Source organism: Symsagittifera roscoffensis, chromosome 5 (assembly GCF_963678635.1).
Source record: "Symsagittifera roscoffensis chromosome 5, txSymRosc1.1, whole genome shotgun sequence".
Classification (NCBI taxonomy): domain Eukaryota; kingdom Metazoa; phylum Xenacoelomorpha; order Acoela; family Convolutidae; genus Symsagittifera; species Symsagittifera roscoffensis.
Genome location: NC_087066.1, coordinates 35,727,276 through 35,747,850, shown reverse-complemented (window position 1 = coordinate 35,747,850; position 20,575 = coordinate 35,727,276). Strand labels below are relative to the sequence as shown.

The following is a 20,575-nucleotide window of genomic DNA, read 5'->3' as shown; positions in this document are numbered from 1 at the left end:
CGAAAGTCTGGAAATGGTAAATCTTGGTCGCGAGAGTCTGGGCATACCAAATATGATTCGCGATGTTTTTGTCGCACCACCTCCGCTTCGGTCGCGGAAGTCGCGACGGATCATCATCGTCGCGAAAGTCTGAAACTGCCAGGTTTTGGTCGCGAAAATCTGAACATGCCTTATGTTGGTCTGGAAAGTCTGAACATGCCAAAAGTTTGTCGCGAAATCTAGACTTGAGTCTGAGACCTCGACCCGGGTTATAATCTTAGATTTATTTCATGTTTTTTTTTCACCAAATTGTTAAAAAATACTTAATGTTTTTTTTTGGATTGAACATTTTAATTATTCTCACAACGCCCAAAGGTGCAAAAACAAATGAAAGTTTACTTTATATCACAATTGTCTAAATACTTATGATTTGACAGAACATTTGATTATCGTAAAAAACAGCGCATTCATTATTAGATAAACGTAGTATAGACAGATTCGATTGCTTAAGTATAATTGGGGCAGTACAGCAATGCCGAAATACAACTGTGCCAAAAGTGAAAAGTGTTCAACAATGAAGTTATGTTCGGCACTGTTGTATTTCGGCACTGTTGTGATGCCTTCAGAGGGGCGTTCAACAGTGCCGAAGTACAAGAGTGCCAAAATCAAAATTATTCTTCAACAGTTCCAAAAATCATCAATTTTAGGCACGGTTGAACACTTTTCCACTTTCGGCACAGTTGTTTTTCGGTACTGTTGAACGCCCCCGTATTATTGGTTGAATTATTGGGAATTTAAAAATAGCAAAAAAACTGCAATCGGAGCAACTGAGAGTCAAATCTTCCGTTTTTGTTGTGTCTTTGGGCATACAGTCGACCCCAGCGTTTTCGAAAATGCTGAGGATCATTTTCGTTCCTTGTACGAGAATAATGTGGTTTGCCATTAGTCTCTTTGTTACATCTTGTGTGATAATGTTTTTTTTCTAATCGAAATTGAAAATTGGTTTTTTAAAGCGCTGAAAAAATGTTTTATTTTTAGAAAAATGAGTTTTCGAATATCGAATAAGTTTAAAAGCGCTTCGCTAATTTAAGAGACTCAAAAGAACTCCACAAAAGTTTTTGAAAGAAAAATATTTCAATTTTTTCAAAACGTGTTGTTTTATACTCTTGTTTTTATTTGGGCAAATACGCCTAGTAGAAAAGTTTTAAGGTTTTGGTATATCTATCCACACGACGCAAATAGCTAAATCGAATTACAAAAAATAGAGATTCTTTTGGAAAACTTTTTTGGCCGAAATTTCCTGCCTTTGTAAAATCGGCCATCCTTGTTGCTCCGACAACACCATTTTAGCGACGGGAAGCAATTATGATTTAGCTTAAGTTTATTGCCTATATTTAAGTATCTCAAAAACACTCATTTTCTGAGGTCTAAGTGAAATATCATAGATCGTACTTTGGATTTCAAAAGAAAAAAATTTATTATATGGGTCGAGAAAAGCATTTCTGAAATGTCCCGTTTTTCAGTTTTTAATAGCACGACGACATTAATTTGGAGCGAACTCTGATTTCATTTCTTTTTCAAATTTTTTTTCTTTTAGTTTAGCTTATACATCGTCTCAATAAACCAATTCAAATAAAAAAAGAACATGTTGAGAAAAGTGGTTTTTCTTGCTCGATTTCCTTTACATCAAAAATTTTGGTTCAGAACTTTCTTTGCTAACTGCACAGCAACTGATTATGATTAACTCCGGATTATGTTACTTTTTTAGTAAAAAAACTGGGTAGTAAGGGTTATAAGACACTTCTAGTATAGAATTTTGTGGGTGTGTTAGTTTTATAAATTTACTGCATACTGTTTTAATGAATAAAATCATAAAAATTGAAGCAATAAATCTATCTAAATCAAGTGTTTTATCTGGTTGCACATGGTATCAGAGATAGTAGTGTGATGATTTTCGTCAATTTAACCAAATTATTGTTCCGACTTTTGATACGAAAGTAACGGAATATTTGTGCTCGGGGTGGGTTTTTTTTTCTTCAGACAAATTTCGACTTTTTAACCAGCCATTTTTGACTGAATTTTTTTTTATCATTCGAAAGCTATTGTTGTCCTGAGCTCAAATTTGAAAAGACATTTCACCTGTGATCATTTTTCGAAAAGTTATGAGGTTCTAAACATTGCCATTTTGGCCATTTTGACCAATTTGGGACAATTAATGCGCGATATAATTTTCGCTAGTAACGCGTAAGAGGAGATTTAATCCGTCGTATAAACCGTTCCAAATTGGTTGAACGAAGCTTATTTGCCATAATTGATTTCTTACAAGGAACGAAATCTATCTTTTTGTACTTTATATGGCGTGTGGGGTGATGATTTTCATTAAAAAAATTTCTCATTTTATTTTATTTCAATTATTTTTTTATGTTATTACTGCTGCTCCATAAACCTTAAAAGGCAGTCGGAACATTCAGGGCTTCGCCCTGATACGAGCAGTCTTGTTGGTTTTAAAAATTGAAATTCAATTAACTCTGCTTCAAACAATCATTCCGAGTTCAAATAATTCATAACTCAAATTAGGACGAGCGGCAATAAAAATGACTCAATTAATTTGCAAGACTTTTTTATTGATGTGGGTTACTCGTTTTGTGTTAAGATTTAGAGTTAGAGCAAATACCTTAAGGGCTGGTGTTAGAGACTGAGAGAGAGTCTGAGGTCTGAACTGAGGATTGACAAGAGTTAGTGATTGTTAAAAAACAAATTGAGAAAGTGAATATAAGTGACATGACAAACTAAGCATCACAAAAGTACCAGTTAGCTAATTACTGATTAATTAATTAGTTTGTGACCACTAGTTGACCTTGTCTGAGTTTAATCAGTTTTCACCATTTTAATCAGTTTTGACCTCCACTTGTACTGTTTTGGCTCGTACTGTCTTAATCTTTCCATTGAGAATTTGCACTCAGATGATCGGAAATACGCATAAAAGGCACATAATTTTAATTTCATTCGTACATCAGTGGTTGAGCAAGGATGACTAAATTGTGGGATCGTGTTGGTTCTCACTCCCACCATTCCCATCGCAAAGGGGATCACTTAGAAGGTACCAAGTTCGTATGTGCTTAATTTTTGAAATAGTAGTTGAATTTATTGCTGGCTACTATAGTGAGGGGAGGTAGTAATAAAAACTCTAATAAGAATTTCAACATTGGAGAAAAGAGAAGTATAGGCTAATAGCTGGTCTTAAAACGCACTTAGCTTAATCAAAACTTGGAGCTTCAATCACTGAAGCGTGTATATTGTTCCGTTGAGTGCAAATACCTTTCCTAAGACACAAAGTTGTTTATCCTCTGATATGAAGGAAATGACAAACAGTGAAACAGAGCATATTCAATTTAGGGAACATCCGGCTACGTGACAAAACCAGTGGGGTTTCTTTTAAGTTGGTTTTCTTCTAGCCACCTCAATCCCATATGGACGAAACATATGGGTATTGATAGCAGTAGCGTGAGGAGGGTGAGGGGAAATTTTAACCACCCTCCCTAATTCTGATTTTTCTAAAATTGCCTTTTGAGGGGGAAGCGCGCGCCAAAATATGCAAATTTCTGGCCAAAATCTTCAAAAAAGTGTCTAAAAACATCATTTTTGTCCAGATTTCTTTCTTCAGAAATTTCAAGATTGAAAAGGAATGAAGGGGATAGCATAATAGGTCCACAATTTGTGCACTCTTAGACATATCACAGGAAAGCAGAAATTGCAAAGTGGATCAGTGTTCTGTTGCACGAAAGTTGATTCTGATTCTGATATTTTGACTTTTTGATGTGCTGAACTAACACTTGGGACTGTTTCTTTGGCGACAACTTCACTTTTCAGCAAATGACTTGCGCAGTTTTTGGTATTATTCAAATTGAAATGGTATAATAGCATGGTGCGTTTAATTTCATAATCAAGCAAGTGGAAGTTGAACCATAGACTATAATAGTAGTGCTAGTAATGCGTATAATGTATAAGAATTGGCATGTGAATCGCGAGGGGGTCTTTGAATGGGAAAGTAGAAATAGCCCTAATCTTTCCTTCCTGTTCCTTCCGTGTTGTGTTCAATGCATATCCTCTATATTTTGAGACTGAACCTGAATTCAGGACTACTACCCGCTATAAAATTCAATATCTCTTTTATGCTTTTCTTTCTCCTTTCAACTTCAACTCAACTCTGCTCTTCTCATAGACATTCCATTCCGTACAACTACCATTCCTTCAGTTTGACACTCTACACGCCATACCTGCTGCGGCGCCTAGCACATTTATTGCCCATTTCCTCCGCTTCAATTGCCCCACACTACACGTGGTATGGGCATACTACAACAATTCACTTGTTGCACTGAAAATACCCGAACAATTTTAGAATGAATTCATTCTTTGTATTTGTCTGATTTCAATTTGCCCAGAATAAAATGCATTGACGCGGCGTTGAGAGTCAATTCAATTATTATGTTCAAAGTCCCTCAAAAACCCTTTTGCAGAAAAATTAGTTCCCATTGGCAGGCTCATTTTGTAATGACTTCAGGGATCAAACGACATAAAAATACTTGGAGCCTGTAAGTTTACCCGAAACTAACATGAAAGTTGTACTTTAACCAGCTGAAGCGCTTGTGCGGGTTGATTGCCTACATACATTGGTGCCATTGGTACCTCAGTTTAGTAAATTTTCGAGTAACTCTCCAGAAATTATCATTCTGGTATAAATCCATTATGGGTTTACGGATTTATGGTTCTCATTAGATTTTGGGAAAACCCACAAAGAACAAAGCATGCTTATATACTTGACACACCACTGCAAAAGAAGCAAAAGTGCCCGATTTATTTGACACAGCCAGCAGCTCTATCGAAATATTCTGACTGTAAGAGGAGTCGCTTATTTTTGTAGTACTTCAAAACGGATTTCTTCATATAACTGTTTTTTGTTTTTATTCACATTTCAGTTTAGTTCTTAAATAATCCCCAAAATATTACCAGTCAACCTATAAGTCCCTAAGGAACGAACGAAATGCAAGTTGCAGCAAAGTTCGTCCTTTTTGATTCCCCTCGCGAATTAACTCAACCGTGGTGCCCCAATTGAACTCAACCTACAACATAGACCCCGTTGTCCAGTGAGTCGTGTTTGATCAGCCCTGGGACTGTTCCACAAAGTAGTCCAAATTGAACACAGATAGATTTCTCCACGGGGCATAGAGACTCAAACAGAGTAAAAAGAAGTTGCTGAAAGGAGTTCATATTTGCTCCGGGCTCTATTTGCTGCGCCATTGCGACTTCAAGTGCCCTGACATACCGAATAGTTTAATTATTTTTAGCCCCCAGTTCCCTTTCTAGCTAGTCTACCCAAATTGCCCCTTTTCAGGACCCAGTGGGCCTTGTATTGAGCAAGTTTATACAAAATATAGCGACACTATCGGTCCAATAGTACTACTATAATCTGTTCCCCGTGTGGACACATTCTGAACCGAAACTGGACGTAATCCAGCTGTTTGGCACGTCAACAATCGGCACATCAACCTGTATAGTAGCCCAGTACCAACTTTCCTTCACAATAATTTGCGATCTGCCATTCAGCTCCGCAGCTGGAAAGTGCCCATCAACAGAGTAGTAGCTCTGTTCTCTGGAGAATATTCCATTTGAGGTCGACCAGTTTATCCGGGTCTTTGTTTTGAACTCTTTTTGTCTAACAGCGTCTCCTTGACTGCAGGCTGGTTGTTTTTACTGCGCAATTCCGGGTCCTATTATTTTTTATGATTAGCAAATATATTTAGCTCAATTCTTGACTCTGTGGTAAGTAAGTTTTACCCTATTACTAGATTAGAATAAGAAAAATTCAGATTTTAAAATGTACAAACAAACAGTACGAAACTTTCAGAGTCATTCCCCAGAAATGCATATAGGTACTTCGTTCTTAGATTTTATAATATTTGATTTTTTAGTGCGGCAATATTTATTAGATCCGGGTTTAAAAGCTTTGATCTTTACCAGAGCCTTTAGTTTTCAAAAAGCCCTGATTTTTCTAAAAGCTATTTGTGAATAGTTGCTGTTATAATTGTGATAACGTGAACATATTTGGAAAACCTAAAATGAAATTATGCGAAGAAGAAATTTCAGACACTTTGGTGTTACTTTTATGGAAACTTAATGAAGTGTTTTTCGTGGCAAATTGACAGATCAACTCATCTATAAAAAGTTTCAGCACTTCGAAAAGCTACTAATCCAGAAGCTTCGTAATCTAAGCTTTTCGTAATCTGAAGCCATAGTACTTAAACTGGAGACTTTACTCAGTACTGGAACGCATTTTGGTATTGTTCATAGGCAATATTTTGGATTCTAAAATAGCTATCAATTTATGCTGCCACGCGCTCCTTTGCAAAAAACTTGTGCTTTTTTGCTTTTTTAACAACTAAAAGTTTTTGCTACTACTATTGTCACCTAAACTCAAATTCCAAAATTATTGAGCACAGCTTCCTTAAAAACATATTTTCCTAATTTTCTATATAAAGTAAAAATTGTTCAAAAGACCATGTTTTGATTGTTGCTTGTAATTAAATACTAATTGTGGTTCGTGCGAATCGCAGATGCGCTAGTGGCAAGCATTAACTGATCATTTGCAAGTTTTTTGGAGTTTAGAGTTATTTTGGTACCACTATTGTAACCAGAACTCGTCGAGCTTTGTTACGATCAAGCTAGAAGTCGAGTTAGAGCTCCTCCTTATTTACTATCATAGCCGCTGAGGAGTTCGAACCCTCAATCTACCGTTCCCTAGACTACGTTCCCCAATCTAACGTTCAACCTGAATTAGGAGAAAACGCAATCATAAGAATATGCCTAAACGACAGATTCTTAAACGAGTAAAGTGACAATACTTCATTGATGCCGTTTTGTCCAAGCACATTTTTTCCAAGTTAAGGGCATCAGTCAAAAGATCTACAATTTTTGGATGTTTTTTTGGATTTATCAGGAAAAGTTTGTTTTACTATAAATTCATTGACACCATGCAATGTTTGAATGCAGTATTTGATTGTTTCCGGCAGAAAAAAATTACTCAATCACAAAATAACTGCCTAAATTGATGGTCGAAAAAGTGAAATTTCAAAATATCAAGATTATTTAAACACAATTTTTTTTGCATGCTTATCTAAAGACTAGACCTTTTCAATTCACGGATCAAATTTGTGGAAACAATTTGAATTAATTTTGTCCCTAAAAGTTGTGCTAATTTATATCAAGGTGTTGAACCTCCATATTAAAACTTTAAGTCGGACATTGAATGCGTTTAGCAACCTTTTGGTTTCCAAACACGGAAAACTATCGTTTTGGATTGGCTTGCTTTCACATATCTGTAATTCAATGCTGTTTGCGTCTGTAATTCAATGCCTCGTGCTATATATTTTCCAGCTATCTTTTGGTTTTCTAAGGACACTGTCATTATGTTTTTGCTCGTCTTCATTGCGATGAGCTTCTGATTTTCAAATCAACACCAACATTATTATATACAAACAATGCTAAGTAAAATTTTGATACAGTCTCGATAAAAAACTTGAATTGTTTTAAATTTAAAACGTTTTAAATTTGAATACGTGTCAGTTCCCAATTTCGTGAAAAAACTTTTTCATCATTACATAACCTAGACTATGAAAAAATTTTAAAACTTGAATGTCAAATAATTTTAAATGATAGCTGTTCCTTAGCAAAAATTATTTTGTTGATAAGTATTGATGCAATAGCGGTTTTTATTGAAACGAGAAAAAAATTCAATTTTTCTTCGAAGCATTCGCTTGTTTTCAAAATCTAATTGTTTTGAGTTATAAGTAGGAAACTGATGCTAAAACAAGCTAGCCGACAAGAATGGATGACAAAAAGACCTAAAGAAAGTTGGCTGCTGTGATTTTTTTGCAAAAACCAAATGCAGAAAAACAAAACCAAAAAAAACTCTGATTTTGAAGCAATTTTAAGCATTAAGTAATCTTAGTTATTTGTTCGTGCATTCAAAAGTAGCAAAAAGATCAACGAAAAGTTGCCAAATTTTCTGCAATAAATTTGTTTTATCCGCTTTCACTCTTAAAATACACAGTTTGGCCAAATAAACTGTAATAATTATAACATGGTTTCTTTCTTTTTTTTTAAGCGACGGAACAAAAGCAAAGAATCATCTTACTGAACTAAGGTTTCGCAAAAATGTTGCTGACGGAAACAATTTTGGAAATGCAAAAGTTGAAATGCAAAAAAAATCATTTGGTTTTCACTCTATAACTTTGATCTAGATTATTTCAAATATTTTTGTGTGTATATTGCTGATTTAAATTATTGCTGATTTAAATTATTCAGACAAAAATAGCAACCTTCGAAAATTCAAACGCGGTTTTCCCAAATTGGGTTAGGATTAGACAAAACGTGAAGAGAACCAAAGTTGCTTCATTTTCACCGCAATTAATACGGTAAAATTTTCACCGCGAAGATTTTAACTAAGTTTTAACCCCAAAATTTTCGCGGTGATGACATTTTTTAAATAAGAAGTAATTACGCTCAAATTACCAACTTAATTGATGAGAAAATCAAAAGAAACCTCTTACATAACAATGGGTCTAGACGCGTATAACTTTCTAAAGTTTGTATAAGAAAATATCTTTTAGGTTGATAGCCAAAAATGTCATTTTTTGACTTTATAAAAATCAAAATCTTTGCTTGAAAACAAATTTCAAAGATTTACGCAAGTTTTACCCTTTATTGGGCTGTGTAAGGGGCTTTTTGATTAAAAGTTTTGGGAAAAATTGCAAATATAATAACTCTGGTGAAAACCTAAGCAACTTTCGATCTCTTCACTTTTTATCTACTCCTAACCCAGTTTGAAAAAATAGTGTTTGATTTTTCAAACTCGAATGTTTGTCGTTGTGGCCGGTCAATTTAAATCAGCATTGTGTGTACGTTTGCACTTTTCTTGATTATAAAAAACAGTGGCCTCGCTCCCGCTTGATACCAAATACATTAGTCATATGCGTCAAGTTGGTAAAGACTAGATAATTTCTATTAATTTCAAAAGCGCGTAATCAGGTACTTCGAAGCTTTTCACTTTTACAAAAATCTCGCCGATTTTTGTTGGCTTTTTGTGACTGGATTCAATTTTGAGTCCAGGTTTTTTCGACTACAGATTTGGTTATCCTAAAAGAAAGCGCTCTATTTTTTTTTCACTTATAACCTGGTCGCTGGACAACTGTCTTTTTATCGAGTCCGCTGGTTTAATCCGGAGGCCGCTTCCCTCGTGCTAGGATTTGGCTACGTAAAAAGGAATTAAGAGAGAAGGTACAAATTTTAAGCGTAATTGCTGCTGAATATTCACTTCTTCTTCTCTTGTTCTGTTCTGTTGTGCAGTACGTAGTGCAGCAGCTATTCTTGCTTCTCTGTTAGGTCCATATTGCAATAAATTTTAATAAACCCCTCGGATAGATTAAGCTGAAGCTTTTATATCCCTATTTCTCCCCACAGGCGGCTGATGCTGCTGATTCGGTTCCACTTACCTCTTTCTAGCTCTACCTCTTGGTCTGTTTTACTTATTCTCGTGCATTATGCTCTCATCCGCCCTGCCGGATATTCGAACTTGATTACTCCGCCAATTAGTTTAGGATATCATCTAACCAAACTATTCGCTCATAGTACTCACATGATTCCCTCTCAAAATCCTTCAGCTATAAGCTCTCTGATCTTTTAATGTTTCTATCATTGATGTGCATAAAAAGTGAAATTACTTCAGTACAGGTAAGCCGGTTTTGCTTCATGGTTGTACGCTGGTGCCATTAAAATTTTAAAAATCTTGTTTTGCATGCCCAGAACTTTCTTGAAAACCAAAAAAAAAAAATGTTTTTTCTCTTTCATTGACCCATTGTAGATGATGTGAAATCTATGAAGTGTCGAAAAAACCTTCAACTTCCTAGCGTTACAGTCATTGCAACAAAAGAAGAAAGCATTTTGCCTGAACTTCTGTCAATATTTTGAAAAAAAATTCCCTAAAACGACATTGCGCATTAAAAAATTTTTGGCAGAGTAAGTTCCTCATAGTGTTTGGGTGAAAGCATGGAAACCGTTTTGACGACCATTTCTAAATCGATTAAAATCTATTTTTGCCAACGTTTTTGGTGTCATTTTATACAGATTCTATACAGATTTTCTCGGTTATCTCGGTTAGACTTTCTGGGTTATCAAAGAAAAAAGTTTGGAAATTAAATTATACGGTATGATCAAATTAACAAAATCAATATTGTTGAGTTTTTGATGGTTTTCACTGCCCTAAAAAAAATTCATGTAAATCGACTTAAATTGATTTTCTAGGCAAAAAATCGATTTTGAAAAAAATTCCATTCAATCAATTTTAAGTCAATTTACGTATCTAAATAAACTATCGTAAATCAATTTTCATAGTTTATATTGTCTGCAGAAAAATAGTTTGAATTCGGTTGCAATCTCAAGTTTGACAAGGCGGGAAGAACAATTTGATAAACCTACAGCATAGATCCTCAAATTTTTTGAACATTTTTTTTCCAAACTTACACCCCTCGAAAAAATCTAAAGTCTATGCGAGCTCTGACTTACAAAAATACAAATTTTAAAACACAGCTTCATCTTTGTTGCATAAAAGAGTAATTTTGTTTTATATTATAGCTCTTCACTTCCCGGGTTGACCTCCATAGACCAAAAATGCTAATCATACAATTCCATAAACTAAGTCTATGAAAAAATACTAATCATACAAGTTTCATACATTTCGCTAAAATGGTGTCATCGAATTTTCGAAGAACTTTTTTCTTGTTTTGGCATAAATTTTGGTGTATCTTACTAAATAAAAAAGAAAAACTTTTTGTCAAAAAAAATGCTAATCATACAATTTCATATATGGAAATTGTATGACAAGCATTTTTTTGACAAAAAGTTTTTCTTTTTTATTTAGTAAGATACACCAAAAGTATTTTTGAAATTGCCCCCAAACATTTTTTGTGTTTTTCTTAACCGCAAAACGATTTTCGTACTCAAACAAACATTTTTGAGTACGAAAATTTAATTTTTTTTTGTGTGTATAACGTAGTCCTGGATATACTCATATTGGATTTTTTTTTTCTTTTCTCTTGATAACATTTTTCAAAAATGCTCAAGACTCCTCTTTTTTGTATGGCATGTTTTTGTATGCCTTGATCAATGTCTGGTAATTTGAAAATTCAAATTTTAGAAATAATCATCTTTGAAAATTTTTGCCAAAATTTAAAACTTTGATACTTTCGTTATATTAATTGCGTGAGACAGAATTAAGACTTTGCAGGCTGTTTCCAAAGCATTGTTAATGCGAGACGGCCAAACCTTTGGCTACTAAGCTTGAGTAACCAAGGTTTATGTCATTTGTGTTCGGTTACGAACACAACCAAAAAATTTTGAGAAATTAAAATGTAAAAAATCAATATTTTTGGTTTACGGAAAAATGAAGTCATACAATTTCCATATATAAAAAAATACTAATCATAGACCTTTCATGCAATTTCTGTACGTATGGAATTGTATGGAAAGTGTATGACTAGCATTTTTGGTCAACCCGGGTTGCGCATTGAAACTTGTATAGAATCATTCGCATTTTGTAATCAATCGTAAAGTACAATATTGTTTACTAAGGGTTACTAACGTTATAAAGCTTTTCTCAGTTATTTATGTTCCGACCATTGAAAATGGGGAAGAATTTTGTATTCGGTTGAGTTTTTTTTTGCTTTTGTTTACCAAGAAAAAAAAGGTACCATAAATAATGATCGGACTGGGTTGAGTGACATATATTGAATTATTCAATACTTCACTATATGCTAAATTTATCTTTTTTTACTTTACATAGCGATCATTTAAACAAAAACATCAAAAAGATTATTTGATTTTTTTTTATTTCATCGATCATTTAATTGTATATTACACCATGGATATTAAAAACTAGTCGGAATATTCACGGCTTGGCCCTGATACAAGCAGTTTTGTTAGATTTCTACATTTTGAAGTTTTTGACATAATTTTTATTTTTATATCATCTGATTTATATTGATGTCACAAACTGAAAACTGAAAAAATCACCTGCAGATTTTATTTGTAATTCTAAGGATTTCAAAAACTTTGGTTTCCCACACGAAATACGCACCAAATGATTGAAAATGAAAAAAAAACCACCAAAAATGAATATTCAAAGATCTTAAAGAAATCTCTGAAGCTCAATAAACCGAAGAGATTGAAATCAACAATCGCTGACCATAAAGTAAACGTATAATGCGATTCGATTAATGCATGCAATTCCTGAGACACGATATGAGTATGAGATTGCTATGCAATAGTGGGCGCGAAGCGCGCCATGACCCAGTTCACTGGAAGATAGTATTAATTCAATTCTCAGGAAGATAGTATAAATTTTGTTAATTTTGTTTTGTTGTTTTATACAAAGGTTCAGCAAAATTTTTTTTTGCAGTTGTGGAGTATTCTGATTGATTAAAAATTTTCATCGTTCGATTTTCTCTATAATTTGAAAATCCACTTTTGAAAGTTGTCAATTAACCATTTTGGGATTATTAAAAAGCAATACATATTACACGAGCAATACTCTGAATTGTGGAATGCGTTTCGGTCATAAGCGGACATGGTTTGACGACTCAAAATATCAAAAACGGATATCTTTTGACTCAAGGAGTCGAAAACTGACATCCGTCACTCCTGTATTTTCGCCACTCCTGTAATGAACATTCAAAAAGCGTAAAAATTGATGCGCATTTCCTCGACTGTTAAATACTGAAATATTTTAAACGTATTTCTGCTGCAAATAGAACCAAGTACTTCAATTATCTTCCATTATCCATCAATCAAATCTGTACGGTGTTAGTAGACAACTGTATCTCTACTCCTGAATTCAATGCTCCTCCGCGCTGCATAGTGTCCAACAGTAAGTGGTCTGACTGTTATATCGACAGCGCTCATTAAAAACGCTAATGCTACGAACCCGTTTTTCAATTAAGTCCGCGTCCTAGATTCCAAAATTTGCTGAATGTTCCCAAAGTGTTCAAAGTATATTGGTCTCTTTGCACAGCAACCAATTTTTTTTCTGCAAACTTTATTGCCATTAAAATTATTGTCTCAATGAATATTAAAATGATTAAAATTTGAGTTATCTGTGACGTATTCATTCAAAATTCATTGAAGATCGGCCCATAGTTAGAAAGTAAACTTAACATATTTCGCTTACAGCAAATAACTTTGATAGCCAGCCACCCCATTGTCCTAATTGAGTTCTCGGTCAATATAATTTAAATTGCTCATCGATCTTCAACTATTTGAACTCGGGCGTAAATGACTTCGCTCCAGTATTTGCACCAGTTATTTCACCTCATCAATTGTCATACCTTCAATCTAAAAGTTTAGAAAATTTTATTTGGTTTGTGGATGAAGTTATTTCATGAAGTTTTGGTAGCTGAAGAGTGTTCATTTCATTTAGGAGCTTTATGTTCGAGTAGTCTCACCTCACCAGAAAAAAAAGTTTAAAAACCGAATTTCATTTTCTGTTTAGATTATAGAACTAAGTGTGTTCCACTTCGTCCAGCAGCAATGAAGGAACTGAAACCAGACTTGATTCTGGTTGCTTCCCTTGTTATCTGTTCATTCACTCTCTTAGCTCTCCCAGTCAGCACTCAGTCCAACTCGACACTCGCTATCACAAAAGTAGTAAACAAATGCTCAGTCGAGGGGGGATGTAGACCAGAGCAGGAGGGTCTAATCGTACCTCTTTGGAAACCCCTAAAGGTGAATTTGGTCGAAAAAATAGCCCGTGGAATTGTATATTTCCTAGTCCTTAGCTACCTCTTCCTCGGAGTCTCAATCGTTGCAGACAGATTCATGTCGGCTATTGAAATGATTACATCACAGGAACGAGAAATCACAATCAGGCGCCCAAATGGCGAAGAGACTGTAGTCACTGTCCGTATATGGAACGAAACAGTTTCAAATTTAACCTTAATGGCACTTGGTTCCTCGGCTCCTGAGATCCTGCTGTCAATCGTTGAGATCCTAGCCAAGGACTTCAACGCAGGAGACTTGGGTCCGGGAACTATAGTGGGATCAGCGGCCTTCAATTTATTCTGCATTATTGCTATCTGCGTTTACGTTATACCTGATGACGAGGTTCGAAAAATAGAACATTTGCGGGTATTTGTTGTGACAGCCTCCTGGAGTATTCTGGCATACCTCTGGCTATACTTCATCATCTCTGTCTCTTCAGTGGGAAGAGTAGACGTCTGGGAGTCCTTGCTGACCTTTGCGTTCTTCCCTATTCTAGTATTCTTGGCTTACATCACAGACAGGAAGATTTTCTTCATGAAATTTCTTGAGAAGAGATACATCGCCAAATCAGCTTATAATAAAAAAGCAGATCTGGAAATGCAATCGGAAAAATCGCCGAATTATTCGAATCACCACTTAGGGAGTCATACAACTCTCGACGATGACTTGGACCCGAACGCCGGCCAGAAGCGAGAATTCATGAAAAAACTGCACGAGTTAAGGACCAAGAACCCCGACATGCCTGAAGAGAAACTGGAACAATTGGCAGCCTACGAAGTGGTACAGAGCCAGCATAAAAGCAGAGCCTACTACAGAATAATGGCAACCAGAAAGATGACCGGGGCCGGTTAGCTGTTTCCACTATTTTAAAAATTATTGTTCGAACTAATATAACAAAAAGGTAAAGATTAACAATTCATTTCCTCGTGAAAGTCTCTGAGCAATGTTTTTTTCATGATTTTTTTATCTGATCTGTTTTTATCTGTCATTTTTGGCTAATCGTTTGGTGGTGAAGTTAGCAAATATGGTGGATTGCTTAAAGACTATGGTCGCAGTCGAAAGGTCGGTGGTTCCAGGTTAACCATGAGCTGTGCTCGTCGCTTGAGCGGTTCTAGACAAAGCGACAATTTTTAAAGAGTGAAGTGACAATTCGTAACAAGGCTTTGGAAAGTATTGACCGCGAGCTCCGCTGCGCTTACATTTGTCACAAGAGGAATAGTGCGCGAGAATTTACTGTAACGAGCTCTCGCCTGGTCCGTATTATCACTTGGTGCGAATTGACACTTATATGGAAAAAGCGAATTGCCGCTTTCGAAAAGTTACGCTTGCATGGCCTGAGAATGGGGCAACTATCCTTAACCTAGTAAAAAAGAAAAAGTTTTTAAGGAATGGCTCATCATAAACGGCTCCAAGTTGGTCTTTTTCATCAATTATGAATGGTATTCAACTCAATTCAACAATTTATTTTTGTCTCAGTCTCTGTATATTTTTTCAGGCAATGCTATCAAACGAAACATAGAGAAGAAGGTGCACGGATTGGACTCCCACGTCGAGATTGACCGGAGGGCTCGTGTGTTCTTCGACCCCTCAGAGTACACCGTGATGGAGAATGTGGGCTCATTCGAAGTGGACATTGTCAGGGTGGGTGAGGACCTGGACTACTACACCATTGTGGATTTCGAAACAGTCGACGGTTCGTTCGCTCAATTCCTATTCCATTAATATCTAGCATAATAAAATCAGAAGTGGATGTAACTTGATAATGATGGTTGAGGTGGAATTGTTCAGGTTTTCGGCGCACTCACCATCGAAAAATTTTAAGGTTATAAGGTTATAAGAATAAATTTCGGTAAACCTATAGTTTACCTAATTTAATTTTAACTCTGCTCCTTATTTTAATTCAATATCCTACTTGAGACGGTCAACACTTCCATTTGTACAGGAACTGCAATGAAGGGTGCAGACTTCCACTTCGCCCAGGGGTCACTGAGGTTCGCCCCGGGGGAGAAAGTGGCCACAGTCACTCTGCACATAGTAGATGATGATGAGTTCGAGGAGGACGAACACTTCAAACTCAAGATATTCAACATCCGAAACACCAAAGTAAGCATGGCAAGCAACTCAAACCATACACTGCATTGTGCTTGAAAAATGACAATGAATGCTAATTTTGAAAATTATCTTGCTCAAATCTGATCATTTTTCAAAATCACCTTCATTAAATCGGCACATCAAAAACGGTGTCCGGTCAATATGATGACAGCTGTTAAGTCAACCGCTTTTGGTCTAAATCATCAAGTAGCGCTGTATCGAGTTGCATTACTCCAGGAGAGTGTCCAAACTGGTTTTAGGCTCAAGGCATTTATTATCGGATCAAAGTTTTAAAAGATGCTTGTATCAGCGCGAGGCCCTGAATGTTCCTGTTGCTCTTTGACATCTACAAAATATTTTTTGATTTTTCGAAATTGATGAAGTTTTCAACAGTATTTTCAATAATTTTAAATAGATTTGTGAGCCCAATTAAATCACAGATTGCGCGTTAATAGCATGAAATATATTGAGCGTTGAATATAGCCCAAATTAGGCCACATTGGCTTCGTTGCCCATAGCTGGCAACCCCCATAACTTCACGAAAAATGACGGAAAATAACAAATAATACAAACATTCTTGAAAATTGAGCTGAGGTGGTCAATTCTTTGCAGATGGTGTATAAGTTCCGATCAATATTAGCTACTAAAAAACGAGCGCAAATTTTCTATCCTTGCTTCGAAAAACGAATTAAGAACAAAAGCAAATTGAGCATTGGGTGATATCAACTCTGGTCATCAAATTATTTTTCTGGACTTATCTTTCATAGCCAGATTTTTTTTGTGTCTTTTTGAGTGTGACTCTCGTTGTGTCTCAGAACCCAACTCAGAAGGTGGAGTCCGACAGTTCCATCGGGTGCATCTTGGGGGAGGAGGGGGATGGAGCGGCGGAGCTGGAGTGCCTGGTCACCATTCTGGATGATGACCACTGTGGCGTGTTCGCATTCGAGCACGAGGATTTCACTGTCAGCGAGAACTGCGGCGAGGCAAAAATCAAAGTCTGCAGGAGCTCAGGTAAAACACAACAATCAAAGATTTCAAATTTTTATGCGAGATACGACGATACACTATTATTACTATTTTCAATTGCATATATAATGCAAAATGAAGTTTTGAAGTTGTTATGAGTTTTAAAAAAACTTAATCGTGCGAAGAGGGAGCTCCTCCGCTAACCAATTTCGGGACTCATCGAGTAACACTATTCGGAGCGGAGCCAAATTGGCTGCTCAAATTTGATGCTTCAAAAATAAGATTTAGCTCTCCTATTGAGAACAAAAGCCCAGAATACAACTGAGATGAATTTTATTAGGAGCAAGGGGTAATGTGCACGTGCCTTACATGACTATCAGTGGCACCTCCAAGGGAGGGGGAGTGGACTACCTAGACTCATTTGGAGACCTGGAGTTCAAGAATGACGAGACTTTCAAATACATCAGTGTGAAGATCATAGACGACGAGGACTATGAGAAGCATGAACACTTCTTCCTCGAAATTGGACACCCCAAAAAAGTGGCTGCAGTGGACAGCAGTGGCAGGGCCATCTACGATGAAGACTTCTCACTGGTACGTTTTTATTTACAATTCATTAATTTAAAAAAACAATTAGTTTGCAAACGGAAGCAAGTAGGATAGCATGCGAAAAAATCACTTCATGACATCTAGCAACAGTTACTCCTTTTTTTCTTCTTGTTTTGAGTATGTACTCGGCGCCAATATATACTAACTTTGAGGGGGAGCGCGCGCCAAAAAAAATGCGATTTTTTTGTCAAAATTTTTCAAAAAGTGCCTAAAAACGGCTTTTTTGACCTGTTTTTTCAAAAATTTGCCTGCGGCGCAGAAAACTTGGCCAAAACAGGGACCTTTTAGTGCTTTAGAAGAGCTCGAAAATCAATTTGGTCGAGCTAAAAAAAAGGTCATCAAAATTTTCGAAAATTTTTTGAAAATCCGCCCCCCCCCTCGAAAAAATCCTAGATCCGCCCCTGTATTTAGAAAGAAAGCTGTGTCTCACAAGCATTTAAAAAAAATAATGTTGGCAGGTTGCAGTCTTCTAGCAAAACTCGCTGGTGCACCGCTGCGTCCCGGATAACAGCGCCTTCTTTTTATCTTGTAAAATAACATCTCTGATTAGGACGAGGAGAAAATGAGCGACAACCAAGTGATCGCACTGGCGGGCAGACCCAAGCTGGGCATAGTGTCCAAGTGCCAGATCAATATAGTCGAGAGCCAGGAGTTCAAAGGAGCAGTGGACCGACTGGTGAACAACACCAATATGGGGGGACTCCTGGGGACCCATTCTTGGAAAGAGCAGTTCAAAGACGCACTCACTGTCTCGGCTGGGGACGATGACGATGATGATGGTGGCGATGGCGGTGAAGGAGAGGATGGTGAAGAAGGTGGTGGAAAACAACCCGGCTGCTTCGACTACGCCATGCACTTCCTAACTGTGCCATGGAAACTCCTGTTTGCCTTCATTCCCCCCACCGATTTGATGGGTGGGTGGGCTTGTTTCGTATTCAGCATTGTGGGTATCGGGCTACTCACTGCCCTGATTGGAGATTTAGCCAGCCATTTTGGATGCACTGTCGGTCTTAAAGATACTGTGACGGCTATATCATTCGTGGCACTCGGAACCAGTGTGCCCGACACTTTTGCCTCCAAAACTGCCGCTGTCGGAGATCAAAATGCCGACGCGTCAGTCGGCAATGTCACAGGCTCTAACGCCGTCAACGTGTTCCTGGGAATCGGCATTGCGTGGAGTATGGCCGCCATATACCATGCGGTCAAGGGTACTCCGGGTGGTTTCGCAGTGGATCCAGGCAACCTAGGGTTCTCAGTCACTACCTTCTGCATCTTAGCCTTACTGTGTATTGCCATTCTGATGTTCAGGAGATACTACACGCCAATCGGAGCTGAGTTGGGAGGACCTCGACTGGCCAAAACGATCACTAGTGTTGTTCTGGTCGGACTCTGGGTCCTGTACGTCATTCTTTGTGCTCTTGTGGCCTATTGCGTAATCGAGGGGTTCTAATTTTATTCATAACTAAGAATCAGGTTCATCAGAGTCCACTCGAAGAAGAAGCATTAATTAAACAATGAAACAATTTTCAACAGACTGAGTTGAAATTTGTTTAAGCTGCCAATTTGACTTATTTAATAACAACTTCATGCATTTTCACAATCGCTTTCTACACCACTTAAATTTTATTTATGCTCTTTTAATTAAATTTTTCTTCCGAGTTTTTCTTTTTACTTGAATTAATTCCCTTGTGGATAGGTTAGTTTTGTCTGTATGGAACAGTTTGCCAATATTGTATGGGAGGACTTCAAATTGGCAGTTAACAGACATCCATCAAATCAAACTCATTGCGCTGCTAATAATTGTTGCTATGAAAGAAGTGACAATGAAACCTGTGAAAACAGGAGCTCACAAAAAAAGACCTCTTAACTCTGAATGAAAGTGAGGACTCTGAAAGCCATTTTTTTCGAAAGATTTCACCTTTGATATTCTTTTAGGACGGTAAATAAATGCTCACTAGCCATCAAAAGCTCTTAAATATTTTCGATTTACTAGTAAACAATTATTACTGTAAGATTACTGGTCTTCATTGCATGATGCACTCGGGAACGTTTTATTGAGATTCGAATCATGATTAATTGATAAAAACTGATAACCGGGTCGAGGGTCTTAAAGACTCCCAACTAATTATCGCTACGGAGAAGTTGCGGATAATTTCGAAAAAAAAATAAGTAAAAACATTAAACATCACCTTTTTGAAAACATCCCATTACCCATGTTGAGGTTTGTGATTTATGTATTGATGGACTCGGCGAAATTTTGGTATATTTTAACCATCTCGACCCAGGCTCGATATGTTTCGAGCGACTCGACCCAAGATGCCTATGTTTCGACTGTGCTCGACCTATGTTTCGTCTGTGCTCGACCTAATTTTCGACTGTGCTCGACCTAGGTTTCAGTTGTGCTCGACCTAAGTTTCGACTGTGCTCGAGCTATGTTTCGACTGTGCTCAACCTATGTTTCAACTGTGCTCGACCTATGTTTCAACTGTGCTCAACCTATGTTTCGACTGTGCTCGACCTATGTTTCAACTGTGCTCAACCTATGTTTCGACTGTGCTCGACCTATCTTTTGACTTTCTCGACCTATGCTTCGACTTTTTCGGCCTATATTTTGAGTTTCTTGACCAAAAACGGATAGGCTTTGACTGCGCTCGACATATGTTTTGACTTTATTGATCAAATTTGGGTATTTCGACTGTGCTCGACATATGTTTCGACTGTGCTCGACATATGTTTCGACTTTCTAGACCAAAAATGGATATTATGTTTCAACTGCTCGACATATTTTTTGACTTTCTCGGCTATCAAATAATGTCCCAAATGAGAGAAAAATTAGAGCTGTTTTTCCCTTCGCTAATTGATAGCGCCGAAAAAACTCCCTGTTTTCAGGAAAAAAGACTCTGAGTTTTGCTTTGATTTTGCTTTCAAAACACTTTTTTCGAAAAATTTCTTTCGTTTCACAAGCAAGGTTTTGGTTTATTGAAGCTATTCAATTTGTGATAGGTAGCACAAAATTGTAACTCTAACGATATACTTCATTAAGTTGAATTTTTTTCACCCATGC

The 20,575-nt window shown here is 36.8% G+C and overlaps 1 protein-coding gene across 4 annotated transcripts; it reads left to right on the top strand.

Moving 5' to 3' along the window:
* Positions 1-4,165: 4,165 nt before the first annotated feature.
* LOC134846994 (sodium/calcium exchanger 1-like) lies at positions 4,166-19,164 on the top strand. Of its 4 annotated transcripts, none has more exons than XM_063864470.1 (7): positions 4,166-4,571; positions 13,577-14,692; positions 15,341-15,538; positions 15,788-15,948; positions 16,752-16,947; positions 17,243-17,496; positions 18,062-19,164. In XM_063864470.1, the coding sequence occupies exons 2-7, from the start codon at positions 13,615-13,617 to the stop codon at positions 18,959-18,961; spliced, it is 2,787 nt and encodes a 928-aa protein (XP_063720540.1). In that variant the 5' UTR covers positions 4,166-4,571; positions 13,577-13,614; the 3' UTR covers positions 18,962-19,164. The 4 variants fall into 4 exon arrangements, with proteins under 4 accessions (XP_063720540.1, XP_063720537.1, XP_063720538.1 ...); XM_063864467.1 differs by lacking the exon at positions 4,166-4,571 and adding an exon at positions 4,600-4,874; XM_063864468.1 differs by lacking the exon at positions 4,166-4,571 and adding an exon at positions 4,931-5,799.
* The last annotated feature ends 1,411 nt before the right edge of the window (positions 19,165-20,575 follow it).

Coding starts and splice junctions, on each gene's coding strand:
- LOC134846994 (XM_063864467.1), top strand. CDS start 4,742: ATGGTTCTCATTAGATTTTGGGAAAACCCACAAAGAACAAAGCATGCT. Junction 15,539..15,787: donor GGATTTCGAAACAGTCGACG/GTTCGTTCGCTC, acceptor CCATTTGTACAG/GAACTGCAATGAAGGGTGCA. Junction 17,497..18,061: donor ACGATGAAGACTTCTCACTG/GTACGTTTTTAT, acceptor ATCTCTGATTAG/GACGAGGAGAAAATGAGCGA.